The sequence below is a fragment of the Caloenas nicobarica genome, chromosome 3 (genome assembly GCF_036013445.1).
Source record: "Caloenas nicobarica isolate bCalNic1 chromosome 3, bCalNic1.hap1, whole genome shotgun sequence".
Taxonomy (NCBI): domain Eukaryota; kingdom Metazoa; phylum Chordata; class Aves; order Columbiformes; family Columbidae; genus Caloenas; species Caloenas nicobarica.
In genome coordinates, this window is record NC_088247.1 from 98311609 (window position 1) to 98328597 (window position 16989).

The 16989-nt window shown below is 40.4% G+C and overlaps 1 protein-coding gene across 7 annotated transcripts in view; it reads left to right on the forward strand.

Moving 5' to 3' along the window:
- The window catches only part of RPS6KC1 (ribosomal protein S6 kinase C1), a 91693-nt gene extending 75174 nt beyond the window's left edge, over nt 1–16519 (forward strand). For all 7 annotated transcript variants that reach the window (XM_065631918.1, XM_065631920.1, XM_065631919.1 and 4 more), the window contains 3 exons: nt 9978–10060; nt 10785–10880; nt 13986–16519. In XM_065631918.1, coding sequence (XP_065487990.1) covers nt 9978–10060; nt 10785–10880; nt 13986–14096 — 290 coding nt within the window. In that variant the 3' untranslated portion in view covers nt 14097–16519. The remainder of the gene's footprint in view (nt 1–9977; nt 10061–10784; nt 10881–13985) is intronic.
- The last annotated feature ends 470 nt before the right edge of the window (nt 16520–16989 follow it).

The window sequence follows — 16989 nt, forward strand, 5'->3', positions numbered from 1 at the left end:
CTTCACAGCTTGCTTTTTTCCAGCTGAAAGAAGGGCTGCAGTTTTGTAGAGATGAACAAGTGATCTTTCCAAAATTTAATCAGATCTTTTGATTTCTTGTGCTACAATACAGTGACTGAATAAAGTGACTCAAAGCAAGTCTTTATCTTGTTCTGAATTTTCCTGGTGTTGCCAGTACTGTGTGCTGTTGCCTTCCCCCTGGGTACTCAGCCTTCCCTCTCCTTTTCTCTCCTGACTGAAGGGTGCAGTAAACTTGGCTGGTACAGTTTTGTTTCCATGTGTTTAGCTCGGTGTGTGTTTTCATTGGAGTTCAGGATAGAATAGGATTTGAATACAATAGCTTCCATGTTATGTGATTTCAGTGTTTTGTTATTAGAAGTGTTCAGTGTTTTGTTACTTGCACTCAAAATTATCCAAGAAAGGGAAGGTATCTTTATCAAAGCTTTGCCTTTTAGGCTTTGGTGTTGGAGACTGAGAACAGGTGATGAGTCCTGGGATGCAGTTCTGTTTCTGCACTGGTTTTTGAAGAGCAAATTTCGTAGGCAGAAGAAGGAGAGGATGAATGTGAAAGTTAAACAGATTGCAGGATATCTTCAATTTAAAATAGTGGGAAATAATATTGAAGAGTCATGTGAAATACATAAAAATGTATTTGAAATGATTTTATCTTTTTAATCAACAAGATTTCAGGTGTTACTGTTCTACAGCACAAGTTATAAAGTGCTTAGAAGTGAAGTGCCGCCTAATGACATATTTAAATTTTAAGGTGCTTTATTGGTTCAAGGAAAATATGGAATCTAAATTTGACAATTTATAGATCAGAATCTAATTCCTAGAGGGGCGAGGGATAACAATGTATTAACGTTGAAGCTTTTGAGACCCAGGGGAGAACAGAGGTCCAGCTATGTGGAGCTCGCTTTCAGGATCTAGGATTTTGTGTTTGGGGCTTTCAGTGCCCCAGGTTGTGACCTTGTATTAAAGCAAAGCAAGAGTAGTTTTGGTACAGAAACAGTGATCACACCCTTGCCGTGGTGAACAGCAAGGACTTGCCGCACTCTTGTTATCCTACAAAAAGTAGAGGGGCAATGTGACTGCAGATGTAGAATGCAATGTATGTATAAAAGACTAGAACAAATGCAAACATTATAAATGAAGAAGTGTCAAAAAGATGAGGGAAGAGAGGGCTTAAAAAGCTGCATACTGTTCCCTGCTAGCAATACAATTAGTTTTGTGCGAAATAGCAATCGTGACTTTATATCGTGCATAAATTAAAAGCGGGGCTGAATGCGTTGCAAGAAGCGGCACTTCTGCGCTTTTGACGGCAGGTGGCATTGTACCATTAATGCATTTTGCTACTGCACTTGCTGCCTCCCGTTCGCCTGGCTTCACTGAAGAACTGGAGACCGAAGATGCGGTTTATTTGTAACGATTTGCATATCGAGAATTGTGCTCTCAAGCTCGGAGTCGTGGTGTGTTGTAGTGCTGTTGAATCTGTCGGTAAAGCTGGGTAACTCTTTTTACTCCTGCATAGTTCTACTCAGTTTAAAAAAAAAAAAGTTCGTGCTGAACCAACTACTGCAACAACAAAGCTATCTGCAGATGCTTAAAAGTAGCGCCTGTGTTATACTTTGATTAATGGCCAAACTAAATCTTTGCTGTTCACCTATGATAAGTCAAATGTTGTTTCTCTAACCCACAAGGGAAATGATGGATTATAAATCATCCCCTATAAACTCAACACCACTTCAAGTAAAACTGTGGGGCTTTTGGCCAAGAATAACCTATTTGCTTTTAAAGAAGAAATTATGCACTTGTAACTGAGAATTTTTGCTGCATTAATACAGTTATGGTGACTAATATGAGGGGTTTGTGTTTGTGTTTTTTTTTTTCTTTAACTTTCCTCCTCTTTGTAGTAATTTTGTTTTCTGAATGTTTTAAAGTGTAAGCAGCTGATGTCTGAATATCAAGTTATTAGTGGATCTGATGAGAATGATTCACTTCTGTTTAAACAGCCCTTTGCTCTCCGTGCCCCCTGAGAACTCTTATCACATATTTGTCCAAAAAACCCCACAAAAACTAACAGAAAACCCCTCGCATTATCCACCTGCCTGGTGGCTGATAGTATCAGCAATGTATCTCTTTATCTCTTGGTTAATGTGCCTTGGTATTCTGAAGGGGGGAAAATTCCAGTAACAGATTCAATTTACACGGACAGAAACTTGAGCAAATGCCAGCCTAGCAGGGGGGCCATTATTCTGCTCTATAAATAAGTTTAAAAAAGAAACAAACACGCACACAAACCTGTAAATCAACATGTTTTGGTCTAATTGAGGGAAAAGCAAGATAGATGAATTTTGAAATGCAAATGATCACCTTCTGTTATTTAAGTATTGGTTTTGCCAACTTTGTGATCTTAAATATAAAGAGTTGTTACCTTTTAAATGAAGTAATAATTATGTTCCATGCTTGATAGTCATGATTTTTAAAACCAAACTGGTAACTTTTTAAAAAAGTGCTGTCATAGTATGCTTAATACCTGTGAGAGAAACAAAATTGTCTACAGCCACAGCCTAGTCAAGACTATTTTCAACTCAAACAGATTAAATTGAAGATTTACTCATAAAGAGAAATCTTTTATGTACTTTTTCGATCTAACCTGTGAAGTGTCATGCTGTAGAAGCGGCTTGCTGGTCTAACACCTTGTGTAAACACAATGTGTGAATGAAATGTTTTATTTACGCTCTCCGAGTTCTCGTTCCAGCAGCGGGGATGTGTTCTGTCACATCCCTGTAGTGTTTTCAGAGGACAAGATTTCACAGTGGGGCTGCCTTCGGAGTCTTTTTTCTTTTTTGTCCGAACAATGAGTTTTCACCCAACTGTATTTACTAAAAACTGGAGATTTTCATGTTGAGATCATAAAGCCAAAGGGAGCTTAGCTTCGTAGAAAATTCAAGTAGGAAGCTGGCCATCAGTAATTTATCATATTATTCTAATGCCTTCATAAGCTGTGTGCTGTAATGAAACCTTATTTACAAAAACTAGCCTTCACAGAAACCTGCACAGAAATACATGGTATATTTAGTTTTAACTAACCTGCTACTAATTGTACACAATGCAAAACCTAAGCAAAAAGATGGCTTTGTGGGTAAATAATTTTGTCCCGAAAAAGACCAAAATGTTTCCGTGTGCAGCCTGATTTTCGTACTTGCAAATGAAGATGTCATTCCTGGTCTTAGACAATTGAAAATACAGATGTGGAGCGCAGCTGATAACCTAAAACATATGGCATGAAAATAAAAATTGCGAGGTTGCTATTATTAGCCTGTATGCAGTAATTTTTATTTACTGAATAAGGAAAAAATGCTCTCCCTCTGTTTACCAAATAGATATTTGATGCTGGAAAACCTGCGTATTATTTGTGCATGTGTTTTTCAGTAAGAATTTGCAGGCACTCATTAAATCTGCTGTTCTGTATTATAGTAATTCAATTTGAGTAGGTTGTTTAAGAAGCAAAAATAACTGTGGTAGATTAAAGTGCCATTGACCCCGAGAGGTGTCGAGGGGTGGGCTGGTCTCCTGGTTATAGTGTAAGACTGGACTTCCTAGATTTTACCTCTGACTCTGTCCTGGCTTTTTGTGTGACAGCAATGTCTTAGGATAATCCTGAAAAGGAAAGGAGAAAACAGGGCAGGTGAATGAACTTTGAGCAGCAAAAACAGAAGGACAAGCTGGCTTGATTTGGAAAGCCCTGGCAATAGGAAACAGGCCTAAACATTAACAAGAAAAAAATATGTAGCTTTTGTGAATAACACTGCAGGAAAAAAAGTACTGATTATTGGGAAGCTGGGAGTAACAACTGCACAGCAACCTTTTTGGAGCCGTAGAGCTTTCCAAAGGCACCTGAGTGCCCCACAGAAAACAATGACGACTGACTGCTCCCAGAATAGCAAGATGTCATGAACCTGGAGCAGGTAATTGAATGCAGAGGTTTGGGGAGAGAATCAGGTATTTTCTGAAAAGAATCTGATGTGGTTTGGCACTTGGGCTTGTTGTAAGAACACTCCATGTTTCAGGTGAAGTACCTGTTCTTGTGGTTTTTCATAGACCTTTAAGTAGAATAAGCGGTAAGATGTACTGAAGCTGTTGATTTGTAAAAATCTGGTGGTTTAGTCTGGCTGGCATAAAAGCCAGTTAATAACTGTGGAAGAAACTGTAATTTACCTGTGTGGTGTGAATGGTTTTGGTTTTTATTTATTTTCTTTTTTAGTTTTTTAATTATTATTAGTACGGATGGGGCTAAAACTTGAAGGTAGTATAGAAGGTGCCTGTTGAAAATAAATGGAGCTGGCTGAAAGGTTAATTAGTGTTTGCTTTGTTTTGATGACAGAGCAGTAAAAAGTTTCTTTGTCTCCTTTGGCACCTGATGGTTTTAGAGGAAGTTTTAATTCCAGTTTGGGCTCCTAAAGGGAAGAAAGAACACAGTTCCCTCTATTAATTCTTTTTCTTTTAGTGACATGAGGAAATTTCTTCCAAAGAGGAACATAGATGCTCATGTGTTTTTAATACCTTTAAGATGAAACTTCCTATTTTCATACTCCATTTGATCTTAGCAGAGGTTCATTGGACTTGCTTCACTACTTTATTGTTTAAAGACCATGATAAACTTTTTCTACTTAACCATACATGGTTCAATACTGTGTTTTATAAATTGCTAAAGCCTTTTAGGCAAGGCATTATGGCCATATTGCTTGTGTGATCTGTTATTTAGTGACTGTATCTTACGATATCTTGGCTGACTGAGTCTGTCTAGAGTAAATTAGCTTGGACTCATTTTACTTGGTTCTCTGCAAATGCTTCTTTACATATGTAGATATTAAAATATGATAAAATAGTAAGCCTTTAAAATTAAATGAGTGTAAGGTAAATAGAATTTCTGAAGCATCTCTAATGTGGTGTGGTTGCGGTGTGGTTTTTGTGTGTGTTGTGGGGTTTTTTTTTTGTGCAATACTGTTTATGTTAATGGCCACAGAACGGGAAACGTTGTGTCTGGTGTTTTCAGGATGTTGGACAAGTCCATTTCCTCCTGAATGGTTTCGGACACCTGATGGTAGTTCAGATGGGTCTTTTTATTTTCTTACCGATGCAGAAACGATACTGGAAGGTCTGCTGTTTCTGCTTGAAAGACGGGGTAAGGGAAGGCGATAACTCAGCTTTTGAAATTTTTGTCAATCCACCGAGAGTCAAGTGGTTCCCTTAATTCTGCGAAAACCACCTCAACGCGAAGCCTTTCCTGACGCTTAGGTGTTTGAATAAGTAATACTTCCACCTACAGCCTGTTTTCTTGTGAGCTGATTTAGGGTCTCATTCCTAATTCAGATGCATGGGGTTTGTTTCAGTGTTACAGTTTATCCTGCAAAGTTTTGAATGAGTTTTTGTTCTGGCGATTCACAAGCAGTCTGGCCTCATCATCAGAAGGACATTGAGGTGCTGGAGAGAGTGCAGAGGAGGGTGACGAGGCTGGTGAGGGGCCTGGAGCACAAGTGTGATGAGGAGCGGCTGAGGAACCTGGGGCTGTTCAGCCTGGAGAAAAGGAGGCTGAGGGGAGACCTGATCGCTGTCTGCAACTACCTGAAAGGAGGCTGGAGCATGGAGGGTGTTGGTCTCTTCTCCCAAGTAGCAGGTGATAGGACAAGAGGAAGTGGGCTCAAGTTGTGCCAGGGGAGGTTTAGATTGGGTATTAGGAAAACTTTCTTCCTGAAAAGGGTTGTCAGGCACTGGAACAGGCTGCCCAGGGCAGTGGTGGAGTCACCATCCCTGGAGGGGTTTAAAAGGTGTTTAGACGAGGTTCTTAGGGACATGGTTTAGTGCCAGCGTTAGGTTATGGTTGGACTCGATGATCCTGAGGGTGTCTTCCAACCAAAATGATTCTATGATTCTAAGTTGCACAGTGAATGCCCAAGCCCACCTTTAAGCTTGGCTTCTGTTGTGTTCGCTAGTATTTCTGTGTGTGGGTTGGGAGGTCTTATTGTCAGCCCTGGAGCAAACTGTATTTGGGAGAAAATGTTTGAGGTGTGATAGTAAAAGCCTTTGAAATCCTTCAGCGTGAAGGGTATGTTTTAGGTTAAGGTTCTGTAGAAAGAATGAGAAAATCAGCCTTGGTGTTATGGTTAATAACTTTATCGAGGATGTGTGTTCAAAAGAGGTGAAGTCCTGCTTTTCTGCTTTAGAACTGGTGCTTCTGTTCAAAAATACAGAGTGTTGTCAGCTACATATCCCTTTTCAGGAAGTAAGGTGTTACTGTGCGTAATGCAAATATTGAGAAAAGTATGGAAACCAGAAAGAAATGGCCTTTCAGTTGAGACCAGCTGCTCTGGAAAGACAGTGCTGGGTAGCGAAGGTGTTTACCTGGACCATTGATCTCGGTCTGGACCTGACAGCATTTTGCAAATCTCCTTCCCTTCATTTCCCTGAGTGGCTGCTGCTGGCATGTCCTACCTGGTGCTACATGATGTATGAGTGTGCGTCAGGAAGGGAGAAGGAAGCTAAAGCTCTGCTTTTGAATGAAGTTGCAGTAAAGTTGGAAGAGCTGGCGATATATTTTTTTTTTCACCCCACTTTTTAAATTTCTCCGATTTAAAAGGATTTTGTATTTGAAAATGCTATTAATGTTTTTTTTTTTTTTTTTTTTTTTTCTGCCAGTTTCGTGCTGCTAGCCCTAGAAACACCAACACACTGTCCATGTGGGTGCGTACGTTTGTGTTTGTACAAATGTGGATAAGGTCCTTGATTTCAAGGTTCATGAAGTAAAAGAATTGGCACAAATATCCCCATGTTATTCACTTAAGCTTATGGGTCACTACCATTTATTGTCCAAATTACTTTGCTGATGGATTGAGATGAAAATGTTTTCTTAGTGAAGGCAGATGTTGTAGTTCAGATTTATTGCAATATTAGAGCTTTTAAAAAAAGCATATGCCTTATGTGGTATATTACATTAGCTGGCTACTCTGTATCACTTGAAAGCACTTCATAATCTATAGTTTCTAAATTTTCCCATGATGTGTAGTCAAGATAAAATGCAGTAATATTGATGTGATATCCTGAACTTATTATGATCAGCGAATTGCATCAGAAGTAATGTGACCTGTTCGAAGTAAGGGAATGTAAACAACACATGTTTATTTGTAGCGTTCAAGATATGGTGGAGGTTTTTTTTTGTTGTTGTTTGGTTGGTTTGGTTTGGGGTTTTTAGGAAAATATTTATTTTAATCCAAAGTAAAGAAACTTTGGGACCTAGGGAAAGCAGCAGGAAAGCAGACATTAGAGAACAGCAGAAAATTTGAGCTAAAATTTAGTTTTTGTAAAAAAGGATACTCGGATGTTCCCCTCAGCTGAGTTTTCCATTTTCAGTTCTGTGTTGGTTCAGGTGTCTTGTCACGCAGTTTCTACCTTGTGCCCAAGAACCCAGCCAGGGCCCTTCAGCCCAGGTCAAAATTTGTGTTGACTGTTCTCATTTTATCCCACTTGCGTCCTTTTGCTCACGGTCAAAAGTGGATAGAAGAGTTTAAAGCTGCTCTTGCAAGAGATCTGTAATGACATTTGTTTTGACTTGGCATATATTGAAAGTGTTGGGTTTTGGAGAAGTGGACTCTAGTCTACTTTTTGACTCTTTTGGCTCTGTGTCCATATTCTTCATCAATGAAGTAAGGTTACATCAGCTTCCCGTAATGAACAGTGTGTGATGCTGCGAAAGTCTGAAACTTCAAAGAACTGGATCAGCATCTGTGATTGCCAAAACAAAAGGAAATAATACCAAAACTCAGAAGTGAATTTTTGTGATATTTATTTTCCCTGTGCTCAGAGTGATGTTTGTTTTTTTTCACCTTTAGAATATTTTTTTTTTCTATTGGGCTGTAATTCAAGAGGCTCATCCCCACTGAATGTCTTTGTGGAAGGGTGGATTATCTCCTTTTGTGGCGTTCTTCTAAAATTTAAGATGTGTCAATACAGAGAAGTTAATGGCAGTATAGGAACTGAGAATGTAGTAGTCAGTCCTAATCAACTCTTGGCTTTGCTGTCCTTTTTCTGGAATAAGTGTGGAATTTAAAAATAAAAGTCTTCACTTGTTTGTAAGAAAGCTCTCTTAGTCTACAATATCCACAGGATTAAAGCCATGTGGGAAAGAAAACTCTGCTCTAAAGAAGCCTAAAGTATTTGATTTTAGATTTTACTTTCCATTCATATTACGTGGTTATTAAATGTACATAATTGGAACATACAGTGCTAAGAAATCACAGTCAGACTGCAAAAGCATTTCCATTCAGTAGGTTTCACTGAGGGATGCTATGAAAACCTTTCGCCAGCTGGTTCATGTGGAAAGGCCTGAGGTTTGTTTTGTTTTTCTTTTTTAAAGGGCAGTTACCTAAAAGGGTTTTCTTTTCTGAAGGGACGTAAAACTAAGTTGCAAGAACAGATTTTGATTTTTACACAAATTCTCTCAGTTTACCATAATTTCAACTTCCTCTGGATGCTTGCCTGGGATCTTAAAACATTTGAAAAATGCGTGTAATTATGCTGATGCGGTTCCTCATGTGGCTGCCACTATATCTTTGTAAAAGTTTCCCCATACTGGTAGAAGTATTAATCTGTAAGGAATGGAATAAATCCTAATGTGTGTCACCCTTATAGTGATGTATTGGGTGTTCAAACGCCATTAACTCTAACAAACTTTTCAATGTGAGGGATGTCCTACCTCAAGATACAACATCTGACCCATCCTTCCTTGTTGCTCTTGCAGCAGCACCCTTGGCCTGGTCCTATGAGGTGCCCCCTGCTCAGCATCTCGGTGCATCTCTGCATCTGGGGGGACCTGGGGCCGCCGCCTTCCTTCCCTTGACCCTGCAGTGTCACTGTGCTTCTCCTTGGCCACGCTCATGCTCAGCTCCATAAAGTGATGAGCAAGATTTTTCAGGCATGCCACAATGTTTTTCACAGCAACGGCTATGTGACTATATGCTAATTGTTGTCCTCTGCTGGGAAGCTGGTGTGGCTTTTGCCACCAAAGCTATTTTAGTGCAGCTTCTGCATTTTTTTGACAGTCGAAATGAAGATTTCATGTTCACCGCAATCCGTTTTTCTGCCTGTTTTAGAGCAGACAGCGTAGTGTGCTTGTATTTAATAATTTTGGTAGTTTAAAGCCTGAGTCAGTGAAGGCCAAGTTTTCTGCATGCATCATGCTATTGCATATGTGAATGTGCGTTGCCAGGGACTCTGTACCTCCCACCTCGCCTCTCCACTGTCACTTGTGCGTGGAAAGGAATAAGAGTGTTGGGTGCTGGCTGGGTGCCTTGGAAAACAACTTTTTGTACCTCGGTACGGTTTAGGCTGAGCTGTAGCAATACACAGTTGCTGGCTGCGGTTAGGCGATGTGAAGTAAGTTCAGCATCCATGTCTGGTTCCCAACAGACGAGAGAGGCTGTTGTGGAAAGCCTCCCCATGGTGATCCCAACGAAGGATGTGGATTAGCCATGAGGCTAATCCTGCCCTCTAAAACAGAATTCAGGCATGCAGTAGACTATTAGAACCTCCCTTGTGCTGCTTTTATGGATGCGTCGGGCCACTCTGGTCAGTCCAGCTCTTCTGACCAGGGTAAATTCTCTAGGTATGTTTTGCTTTACTGTGTGTCACCATCCAGTTTTAGTCCAGTGTAGAAGAATCCTAACTGTAATGCCTACAAGCCTTGAAAATGCCTATGTATGCACAGAAAAGGCAAATTATGCATGAAATGTATAGTGTTGCTGTGTTTGAACAATGCAATCTGTAGGTGGCTAAAGGGCTAACTAAATTGCAGGCATAATGAAAGCTCTGTGGTATTTAGTAGATGTTCTGTCAGCATTTAACAGTCACCTTGTAAATATATGTTAATTTTGAAGGTGTAACTGACCTTTTTAATATTAATTGAAATGTCTTGTCTTCAGAGGTTGGCGCTATCCTAGAAGAGACAGAAGCCTGTGACTGGTGGAGCCTGGGTGCCATTCTTTTTGAACTCCTCACCGGGAAGGTAGGGCTGGGGGGCAAGTTCCTTGATAGAACTGTCATCTTGGCCACTAGTTTCTCACAAGTAGTGTGCCCAGTTGTGATTTTCTTGCTTGTCTTTGTCAGATGTACTTTGCTGAGCTGAGTGCCCTCACTTTACCTGGTCTGTATGGGACCAGAGAAACCAAACATGCTCAAGCTTCAGCAGAGCAACTTGATAAAGCCATATCAAACTCAGGGGTGAAAAAACCCCCTCAAACCATGCTGCCCTCTTAACCACAGGGAAATCAGAGTTCTCTTACATTCCTTCTGTACATTTACAAAATATTTGTCCTAATGGTTTCAATATTATTTCCTGGTACAGTGTAGAAGCCATATCTTGCTGTTACACATTAATTCAGTATTTTGAGACGACGAGTGCTCAGCCAAATCAAACTGGTGATTAGTTGACGGTTCTGCATGAAGAAAAGCAAAGTTTAGGAAACTCCCAGACTATTCAAGTTTGAGCAGTAGAGCACAAGCACTAAGATGTCAATGTTCTAAAACTGTGTCTCCAGGGGGACGTCAGTGCCCGCAGACATTCCTCCCAGAATCAGTACTTCATATGAGGAATTGCTGAAATTTTAGCTGTGTGTGTTATTTTGCATGTAAACTAGGAGATAATCCAACAGTACAATTTTTAAGTTAATAAATGTATCTGCCGCCTTTGATTTTTTTTGTTTTGTTTGTTTTCTTCTCTTCTCCTCCAGCCTCTGGTTGAGTGCCATCCATCAGGAATAAACACCCACACTTCTTTGAGTATACCAGACCATGTATCAAAGGAGGCCAGATCACTGATTCAGCAGGTAATTGAGGGGAAAATTTGTTTTCTATTGGTACGTGTGTAGGCTGGACAAATACTTCTCTACCTAAGTTGTTCTGGTGAAGTAAGTGTGAAAACAGAAAGCTGCTGGTGGGAACGTGAATGGATCTTTTGTCAGCGCTGGTGATTTTTGCCCAACTGTCTTGTCGTATCTGGAAACTTTAACTTCTGCTGCCAGCTGCCTATAGAAAACAAAAGAGCTTTGCCATTTCTTCAAAGAAAAAGTTTGGTCAATACTGAGTGCTTTGGTAACACCTGCTGATGATATATGACTGTTTTAGGGGTTTTTCATGGAAACATTTGTTACAGATTGAATTGAACTCAAAAATATTGATGCTTGTTTGGCAAGATAGCTGTAAGTACTATGAAACCTGTAACACACAGATTAGAAGTTTTGGCCTTGTTGTCCTTGAAAATCCATAGCTGTCCTCCAGGAAGCCTTCTGGATGCCATTTGTTAAGAAAAGTACTTTAAATTGTTAATACAGTGACACTTATAATAAGAAGATAACTGGTATGTTGAACAAAAGGCAGAGTGGGAAACCTTAAAATATGGACAACCTTCCAGACTGATACAGTTTTCAAACTAATGGAAATAGTACTGACTAGGGGTTTTAGTTCACTCTTAGCTTTAGGGAGTCATGACTGAGACAATGAACTTGTAGTACAGGGTCTAGAATTTCAGGTAATGGTATCTTCCTCCTTCTAGTTAATTTTGACCTAACTGAGGAAGTGGAGCCTGAATCTGGCCTATTCCACTTGAGTAGAATAAGTGATATATGTGAACGGTGGTGTTTGGCTTTGAAGAGTATCTGACTAGTGGGTGCATAAATAATGACATCACTTAGATGTAGATTCGAACAGAACAGAGTGGAAAATATAGTTCTTGAAGAAAACGAAGGAAAGAGATTTTGAAAATTCAGTGAGTCAATAGACCCAGTGACAGATTGATTTCTCTGCTGTTACTGTGAAGTGATTAATGGAAATGGAACTGGATGTTTGGGCCTCTTATTTTGACTTGGTGACATGAATTCACTGAAGATGAAAGCATGTGTCTTTGTGTTTCTGGCAAAGGTAAAAAGGGAAGTGAGAAAAGAAAAATCCCATTTTTGTATAATCTGCATTTATATTGTTGAGATGGTAGCAAATTGTTACCCTCACCCACAGGTGCTGTGGGAGTCAAAAGGCTAAGGGAAAGCAAAACCACACTTGACAAAGGGAATTCCTCCCATTAAAACTAGAACTGAAGACAAATGAAGTCATCCATCCACTTCTCTCTGCCAGTGTAGGATTGTTCTTCGCTGCAGACTAATGTATCGCTTATTTCAATGTGCTAAAGAGTGGCTCTTTTGCCACTTGTGGTTTAAGTGGCAAATATATCTCTGCCACTCGCAGGTACATTATAAGGCCGTAACTGTTCAGAGAACAGTCACCCCAGTGCCTGTTAGGTTAAGCCTTCTAGTGTTGGGTGGTGACTTATCTGGTGGAGGTTCGGTTATATGAGCTAGTAAATCACATTTTTGTTGTGTGACTATCCAAGGAAGCTGCCATTCATTGTTGAGGAAACCTTGTCAGGAAAAGGAAGAAAGCTCTCTTGGCATGGATAGCAATTTGTCATTGCGACTTTCCTTCCCCCCACTGCCAAGGGTAAGCAGGTCAAAGCACCACAGAATAACTCTCCAGGATCAATGTTCAGCTATACAGAAAACTGTGTCAGATGTTGTCTCCTGCTGTGGCTTCCAGTGCAGGTGACTTCATTGTAAACACCTTCATTTAGCCAGCTTCTAAGAAAACTGAGATCTGTTTATTTCTGTTGAAAGATGAAGTTGTTGTTATTATGTTGGTTTAGTATTTTGTGCCCAGTATTTTTTTCAGGCACCTCCATGCTTTACTACCAGCAGAATATGAAATGTGACTTTTCAGTAGGTTATCTATTGCAGTTTGTGTTGCATCTGCTTTCTAAGATGAAATTTATTCTGGAAGGGCAAACCCCAGAAAACAAGCGTCCATGCTCACTTTCCCCCAGCTGGTGCTGGTTGTATTTCGGCAGAAGGCAGAGAGGCCCTGGCTGCATTGGTTTCTGCTGCCTGGTGGAAGATACTGGAGCAGCACTATTCACTGTCACCGAGCTACCTTTGCTATGTGATGTTATGACTGCAAATAGCAGAGCCGTCTTAAAATGTGTAAATTCCTATGTTTATGGATGTAGACTCACTTAGATGCTGAATGCATTAGGATATGAATACACATTGTTCCAACTGACAACTGGGAGAAGTTATCCTATTAGCCGTTGCAGAAAAATCAAGCAAGAAATCATGCCTTTGTACTGGCTGTAATTGAATAGAGTATAAACAGTTCTCTAAAACTGCAAAATATTTTTGTGTGTCTTTATTAGTCTCTTTGGAGTGTTACCTTTGCATTCCCTTTTATACGGATTGGTATCTTTAAACAGATGTAAATATTGTCATTTCCTTTTCACGTGAATTCAGCATGTGATGTACAACTAAAAAGCAAACGAGGTACGGAATTTTAGAAAATTTCCATGAAGCCATTACACTGTTTTGTTTCTTTCACTGGGTTTATGATTTTTCAGTTTTAGTCCATTTGTAGGACTCTTTACAACTTTTTTTTTTTAAGGAAATAGAGAACTGTCTGTACTATCATAGTATTTTAGAACCAACTCAAATCTTATGAGACAGAAAGTTAAGGACCACTGTAGTGGTGTGAGTAAAGGTTCACATGAAGCAAATGCGGTGTCCAGAGTTCTACTGACACAGGCTCTGGCTGCTGCTCTCTTTTTTTAAAAATGAGGTTACCCTTAAAATGAAGTCCCAATGTGCAGTGCTTCAGGGAATTGCCTGCTGTGATCAGTAGTCTCTGAAGACTGTAACACTGAGACTCAAGGAAAGGAGAGTCTTCTTCCATTTACTGGATTTTAGGAATTTCAAGTATGCTTTTGCACTCTTGAAAGTAATTCATAGAGCAGGAAAACAGTAGGATGTCCCTTACCTTAGACCTTTCTGGAACTTTTAAGCAGTTGTTTTTGTTCTTACTCACTGAATCATCTGTATTTTTCTTTTTATGTCAAGCTTTTGCAGTTTAATCCTGCGGAGCGTCTTGGTGCTGGCGTTGCTGGTGTTGAAGACATCAAATCTCATCCGTTTTTTGCCCTTATAGAATGGGCAGATCTGCTGAGATGAGAGATGCGTGCCCTCTCAACAAACTCAGGTCAAGTGGACAAGTTTCCCTGGCACAGAAGCACCCCAACTGGCTTCTTTTGGATGTCCCAAACCATTTGGACATGATGACTAAAGGACGCTGGAGCAATCAGGCCAAAAGTGAACATTTTTAGCAGGAATCACTGGTTGTACAGGGTGCTAACTTATTTTTACAGCAACTGGTTGCTGCGTGTGTGTAAGTCTTTCCACCAGAGCGTGGTTTGGGATGGAACTCCTGGGCAGCGTGTTTAACGCTGCCAGCTTGTCGACTACGTACGGCCAGGAGTGCGCTCCTGGTGCTTTGTCTGATGATGGAAGTGTCTATAGACTGCGCCAGTTGAAGGTATCTTTTATAGTGTCAGTAGAGCATTTCCCTATGCTAAGTGCAGCTGGGGGAGACCAGGGGGAGGAAGGAACAAATAATTTATTAATGGTATATACTGAATAAAATACTAAAATGCTTTATGCGAAAGTTGACACGTTAAAAATAATATATCCATTAAAAATTAAGAAAGCTGTTGCATAATACTGTGGAATGTGTCTTGAAAATGGCATATTGTTTCCAACTGCGTTAAGAGCATATAAAAGGCAAATAATGCTGTCAAATGTTGTACTTTGTTGGCTGGCAATGTCTGTTTAAAACTCTTAACTCCGTTGTATTTGATGAGCTACGTGTTAAAGTCACTACAGAAAGGGAAATCTTCTTTTCCTCAGCTGGATAAACACAGCTTTAGCACTCTAATAAGGAGCAAGAAAACATAATGCTAAATAAATGTATAGATTAAAAAAGGAAAAAACTCTTCTCTCATCACTGCAGCCACCACTTTATCACTTTATGAACTTTACTTCCTCTAAGTGTCCTATTTTTAGCTGCCACTTCAGGAAAAAACCTTTCTGCTCGTGTTCTTCTGCTTGAGAAAGCTTCTGAACTCTCCTGTTTGTTTGTTAATAGTCTTAATAAATCAAAGCAAGCCTTCACCCACTCTGCTGCTGGAACAGGAAGAAGCCTGGGATGTGCTCGTGCCAAATGACTAAGTGACATCTCTGAGCAAACCCTAGTGGGTAAGAGTTGGGCCCGTGCCAATTAGCTGACCTGGTTGTTTGCTAGAAAGGTCTGGAGAATGGGAGGAGAACATAAGAAATGCAGAATATTTTGCTGTGCGCTGCTGTTGCTGCTAAGCAGCCCTGCTTGTATGGGTTCCTGATGTACAAACACTGTATGCTGCGATGCTTGTCCAGATTGTGGATTTGTGGGTTTTTTCCTAAATGTTCCCTTCGCTCTCACTATTTTTTTTTTTCTTTTTCTTCTTCTCTCCAGCTTTATCCGGAGAACAAAGGGCAAATTCCTTTGGGAAAGTGAGGTGACAGCAATGGTTATTGAATTTACAACTCAAAAAAAAAAGTATCCCTCCATTTGTATTTTAGCAGTGTATTTTATGGGCACTCCCAAAAGTGCATCTGCACAGTCTCCATCTGTTAGACACCAGGTCGGTGTATTCAAATAAAGTGGAAAAGGAAAATGCTTCACTCAAACAAAGGAAATCTGGAAACTTTTTTTTTCCTTTTGAAATTATTCCACTCCCCTCTTTTTTTTCTTTCTTCCCTTTCTTGTGATGGCCAGGCCAGCAGAGGGGCTGTCACAACACCGCAGGTTGTAGCCAGGTCACTGGTATCGCTGCCGACGGAGCGCTGCCCAAGATGACATCACCCTCGGAGACTGCGCCTCAACCTACCACCCTCTGGCTTCATAACAGGAACTCCCTCAGGTGAGCCACAGGAACGACTTCCTGCGCCGAGCGGGTCGGAAATCTCTAATGCGGAGACCGAGCTGATCCCGAGCTTCCTCCCAGCGCTGCCCGGCCTCTGGCTTTGGAGACGACTCATTGCTCAAGGGAAGCCTTCCTTCCCTTGGCCACCTGACTCCATCCCTGGGCTCTCCGGCCTGGCCAACAGATAATCTCATTGCCTGTGTTTGATCTCTCCCGTTGCATTTGCCTGGCGATAACTGTAAAAAAAAAAATATTTTCCATGTGACTTTGAAAGGCCGTCTTACTCAGGTTGTGCCCACGTGCTAGTTGCAAGTAAAGGCAGGTTAAGATATAATAGCAGAGGAGCACGAGCTGGTTTCTGTGAGTAGCAGAAGGAAAACGTTCTAGCAGAAGCCAGATGATCAGTCACTCTCACTGCAAAGATTTGGTTTAGTTACTTGAAACAGAAATATTTCTGTGTCATTATGTTGGTAGAGAGTAAATCCAGATCATAAAGACTAGAATGGAATGGGGCACTTGGCAAGACGGTTTAGCCAGAAATGAGCCTTTCAGGTGCTGCTGGTTTTCGTAATCTTACCACTGACTGAAATAATGGTTTTGCTAAAGCAAGCACAGTCTGGAGTTAATTGCACCAAAAATACCCTGCTTCTTTGTGCTTATTTGTTTTTTTTTCCTTTTTTTTTTTCCCCCCTCCTTTAACATGCATTATGTTATATTGGTGTTTATATGTATTGCTTTAATAAACAAAACCTTTCAAGCCTAATTCAGATCTTGGGTTTCTGAACTTTACATTCAGTTCTTGAAGACAATCCTTCCTGCCTAACCAATGCTTTTTGCCCATGGCTTTTGTGACTTGAGATATTCTTTTTGGTGCTGCTTATGAAGCCCCGTGGTGCACATCTTTATTTTGCTGACTATTAAGTAGCGCAAAGTCCATTCCACCTTCCTCTGTTACACCAAATGGGCAACAGTGAAACAAATCGGTGCTGTTTTGTTCACAGGAATTAGTGAGAGTCTATGTAAAATACAGTAAAATAGTCCTATAGATTTTTCTGTTCTGTGGGTGTTCAGGTAAGGCAGATAGCACACCTAGGATACCTCAAAAT